The following is a 4,985-nucleotide window of genomic DNA, read 5'->3' on the forward strand; positions in this document are numbered from 1 at the left end:
TTATTATTATTATTATTATTATTATTATTATTATTATTATTATTATTATTATTATTATCATCATCATCATTATTATTATTATTACTATTATTAATATTCCTAATGATCGACATGCCATTGCCATTAACTCCATCAACAACTTTCAATTTCTAATCATAGTCTTAATGGATTTCCTTGCAGTAACTACATTTAGTATTATTGAATTTGTATGTCATCATTACGACATTACTAATTCCTTGTCAACTTTATGATGACAATTTTTTCGACCAATCTAGTTAATTATTTTCAAAATAAGGAAAAAACATGAAGGAAACAAGTTTATTTTATTTCGTTTTTTAAAAATATTTGAAAAAAAAGTTTCAAATCCAGAAAAGCGAAATATTCATCGGTGACATTCGAAAAACCCAATGCATATGCTATGATCAGTGATGAACGATTAGCGAATATTCGAAATAATTATCGAATTTCATTCAAATTCCGAACAATCTCATCATCATCAGTTTTATTTGCTTTCATCGCTAATTCCACTTACGGTTATGATTCGGCGTCCTTAGAATTATATCACGGTCGAATAAGGTAAGCCTATCCATGACGTAAAGACCGACTAGTTTTACATGAGATACTAGCTGTTCGAGAATTTCATTACTTCCATTGCATATTATTGAAAAGCGAATGAAAGGTCAAAGGTTAGAAAAAAATTTGTCTCTGAAATGTTAACACTGCCTAAAGATGCTAACATATTAGCTAGAAAATGCATTTCTATTTAGTTATTTAGTTACATTTCTATTTAGTTACTATCATTTTCAACCATTAACTAATCAGTTTAATTTTTATGCCGAACAAAGAATGATGATTCTTTTTTAAATTTGAAATAAAAAATGATGCATATTTCAGATACAGTTATAGCTTTAACTCTCAAATAGAAACAATCTTGTCACCAACTTTGCCAGATGGACAAGTCTTAAATGACTTTAAATGGCATACTGTTCTCATACATCAGGTTATTCTTTAATTATTAATTTAAAATACCTATATAAATTCTTTTTTACTTCGTCTCTCAAACTTCTAGAATAATACTTATTACTGTTGCTATCATTTCATCTTACTGAAGAATGGTTACTTAAATATTTGTAAATATTAGCATAATCGATTAAGCTATCATTCAATTCATTAGAACCAGAAGTTATTTAGTCCAACGATATCTCAGATCATTTTCTCGAGGAAAGGAAAAAGTACCAGTGATGGGAAAGTCTTCTTCCTGGTGATTAAGACTGCCGTAAGCATGCTAATGCAGCACTTTTTACTAAAGATTATTGAAGCTTTCAAATTAAAAATTCCTGCGTACATCTTGATAGCGATCAACTGTTTCCGGTTTTTACCTGATTCGGATTTTTTAGAATGTATTTCATCCTCTATCAAATTGAATTATGCTCGTTTCATTGTATAGCTATTTTATTTCCGTACTATAATAAGTATCAATAACCGTAAGCCGTATGGTTCCAGTTTAACTTACAGTAATCCATTGTTTGTATGCGAAAGCAAATCCGGAAAAATTAGTTTCCCCTATAACGACTATGTTTTTCTGGTCAAACTAACTTGGCATAAGTATTTATGCCTTTTTTAGTAAAAGAATAATTTTATTTTAAATTCAGTTCAAATTTCCTGTTTCCTATTTTTTTCCTTCCATTGTATCAATCATTTACAATCATTATTGCTAATTAATTAATTAATCATTCAAAGGTAATACATTGTAATTACCATGTAAAAGTGGACAAATTCAAATTTTCAGAAATCATTGGGTGGTGTGCATTACATTATGATAGATAATAGGAGCACTATAATGGATAGTGTTCAGGGACACGTAGTCAATTTAGATACACAATTTTATATCGGAAATATCCCATCCGATATTTCCGGTTCTCTAAGGTACCATCCATTTTATAATCTTTTTATTCGTGTTTTTCCGAAGTTTCCAAATAGTTATTCTTAATTTCAATTACATTTATGATATTTTTATATTTCGTAATTGTTTTGATAATACTAATTGTAGAAATTGAAATTTAGACTTAAGAACGTTCCTAGCTTCCGCGGATGCATCTCTTCATTCCGGATTGGAAATGAATATCTAGACATTTTGAAAGATGCAATAGAAAATTCCGGTATTGTGAAAGGATGTCACGGTAAGGTTCAGTTCCTTTTTTTTTTTAAAAAAAAAGGAGGAAAAGTCGGAGACATTATCAAATCAAAATTCCTAGTACATTCTAACTGATCCGTAATTTTATCTACTAAACTTTCAAACTATATCTGTTTACTCTGTTAAACTGGAAATAATATTCCGGAATTTGAAACTTTAACTTGACTATGCCTACATATTGCATCATTTCTAGACCAAATTTTTCTGAGTAAAATCATGGCAGGTCCACATACTCGATGTTCACCTAAGACATGCTCAAATCGTGGTAAATGCATTCAAAAATGGAATTCCATCAAATGTGACTGCTCAATGACAACTTATGGCGGTGAAAAATGTGATAGCCGTTGGTTTTTCAAATCTTTTTTTTTGGATTTTATATTGAAATTCTAAGTTTATCAACCTGTGAGTTCAAAGATCACGCTTTTTTTTTCAATTTGATGATTTAAAGAGTAATAATTAATGAAAGAAGTTCATTTATAGTTGGTACAACCTATGTATTTGACTCATTATTATCAGCAATTTATTACGAATATCCACAATCGATGAGACCGTCAACAAATCGGGATCAGGTGGCAATTGGATTTCGTACCCGACAAGCTAATGCTGTACTATTAAGTATACATTGTGATGTGGATGGTGACTTTTTCACCGTTTTCTTGGTGCGCACATTTTCACATATTTTGTGGAATGAAATTCTCAATCCAATTATTTTTCTGAATCCATTCTTCAAAAAAATTATTTGCGCAAATTTTTCGGCGTAAAAATCAAATTTCACACTTTTTTTAGGTTAAAATTTTGGTAGTAAATTTCGGCTTAATTTTTTTCTGTGTTATTTAAATGGAATATTGTTTATGTTACTTACGTGAAATACTTTTTATCGGTGTGACTTTTCAAGTACGCGGAAAATCTCTCTGTTTTTATAATCATTTTGAATGATCAAAAAAAAAAACAATTATGTTACAGAAAGATGCTTATTTGCATGTTCGTTACAATCTCGGATCTCGGGATCATGATGTTGGTTTTCGGGGTGCCTTACTAAATGATGATAAGCATCATGCAGTTATCATATATCGACAGGAAGCCAACCTAACCCTGTACATTGATAATCGCGAACCAATTTATTATTCCCCTCTCGGTACCATTTCCAAGTATTTCAGTAGAAGTATTCTGCGAGAATAATTATTTCATTAACAGCTTTTTTAGAATTGCTATGTAAAAAAAAAAAGGCAATTGTAAAAATACCATAAATTCAGCGCGGGTTTAAAAGTTTAAAATAAACTCTGGAATAGAGAGGTGATAAGAGTTTCATTATCTCTTATCACTGAATAATTATAATTAATAGAAATTAACAGAAATTTTAAGCTAATAGAAATTAATAGAGATTTTAAGCTAATAGAAATTAATAGAGATTTTAAGTTAATGGAAATTAATAGAGATTTTAAGCTAATGGAAATTAATAGAGATTTTAAGCTAATAAGTAATTAATTGGGATTTTAAACTATTTATGCCAGAAGTTCGTTATATTAGAGTAATATAAACCGTTTTTGTTTGGAAATATCAGGTGGTGATACAGAGCTTGTTACATTAAACATGCAATCGAGAGTGACCATTGGTGGATCATTCAATTTATTACATCGTACAAAACGGCGGAAACGTGAACAACTTTATGACAGTTACAAAGGTTTCATCTCAGGTGTCAACTTTAATGGTTTAATGATACTGGACATGCTTGCTCAAGGTTCTTTTCAAAATACAATATTTCTATTTTATACCATTTATTCCCATGCTACATTTAATGAATCCTTTTAGAAAAAGAGAAATAAGCCTAATGTCTGCTTCTTCTTAGTGTAATATTATCAAGTTGACAAATTTGAAATATTGATGTCACATCCTGGATAAAAATTCTTGCTGAATCTTTTAAAAACAATAAAAATGTTAGAATTTTTTATTTGAATTCTTATTCAAACATTTGCAATGCAACAATTGTTTGATTAGTTAAATTTTAGGTTTATCATATAGAAAATAACTAACTGATCTGTAATTACTTATAAAAATTGTCACCCCAACTATTTTAACTTATAAATAGAAAGAAAAAAAATGGCCATTATTTGGAGAATTTTTAGAATCAATTGATGAAAAATTGAATCCAATTCTTGAATTTTAAATTTTTTACAAACTATAGAGCTATCAGATATAATTAGGGAGAAAAAATTCGAATTTTTTCATATTTTTGTGAAAATTTTTCAATTTTTCTTTTTTAGAAGGATTATAAAATAGTATAAGAATATATGAGATTATTTAATTTGTCCATTTTAAATTAAAATATTAAAGCATTATTAGATTGTGTTGAATGGAATACGTAAGGAAGGACAAGTTAACTTAAGCAGTTATTTTCATATTTTATTCTAAAGTAGTTGTTCAATGGTCAAATGGATAAGCTAAAGCTAAGCGGAAAATATGAAGTAAAGGATGCATGGGGTGATGTTAAGAGGAAACGAAGGAGAGAATGACACTCCGTCCCTTTTCCTCTTAGATGGCAATCATCATTTCCTAAGCATTTTCAATAAAATGGAAATTACTGGTCACCAACTCTGTCACTCTCTGTCGTTGCCTTTTCAATAATGGTAGTAATAATCTATATTGATGGCTTTAATTTTGCGTACTCAATCATATTCTTATTGGTTTTCTTCGCTTAATGCCGCCTCACCAACTGACCATTGCCATATTTCATGCAGTTATCACATGGAATTTTGGATAGATTGCTGTTATTTAGGATAAATTTCATTAAGTA

General features: G+C 29.2%; 1 protein-coding gene across 1 annotated transcript; it reads left to right on the forward strand.

Moving 5' to 3' along the window:
* Positions 1 to 418: 418 nt before the first annotated feature.
* Positions 419 to 4,358, forward strand: LOAG_07676 (hypothetical protein; the record flags this gene model as incomplete). Its single annotated transcript, XM_020447503.1, has 9 exons — positions 419 to 576; positions 895 to 1,000; positions 1,790 to 1,926; positions 2,065 to 2,180; positions 2,388 to 2,537; positions 2,675 to 2,853; positions 3,158 to 3,329; positions 3,756 to 3,932; positions 4,318 to 4,358. 9 exons carry the CDS (start codon positions 419 to 421, stop codon positions 4,356 to 4,358), a joined length of 1,236 nt encoding a protein of 411 aa, XP_020302274.1.
* Positions 4,359 to 4,985: the final 627 nt, after the last annotated feature.

Source organism: Loa loa, assembly GCF_000183805.2.
Source record: "Loa loa unplaced genomic scaffold supercont3.78, whole genome shotgun sequence".
In the NCBI taxonomy this organism is placed as follows: Eukaryota; Metazoa; Nematoda; class Chromadorea; order Rhabditida; family Onchocercidae; genus Loa; species Loa loa.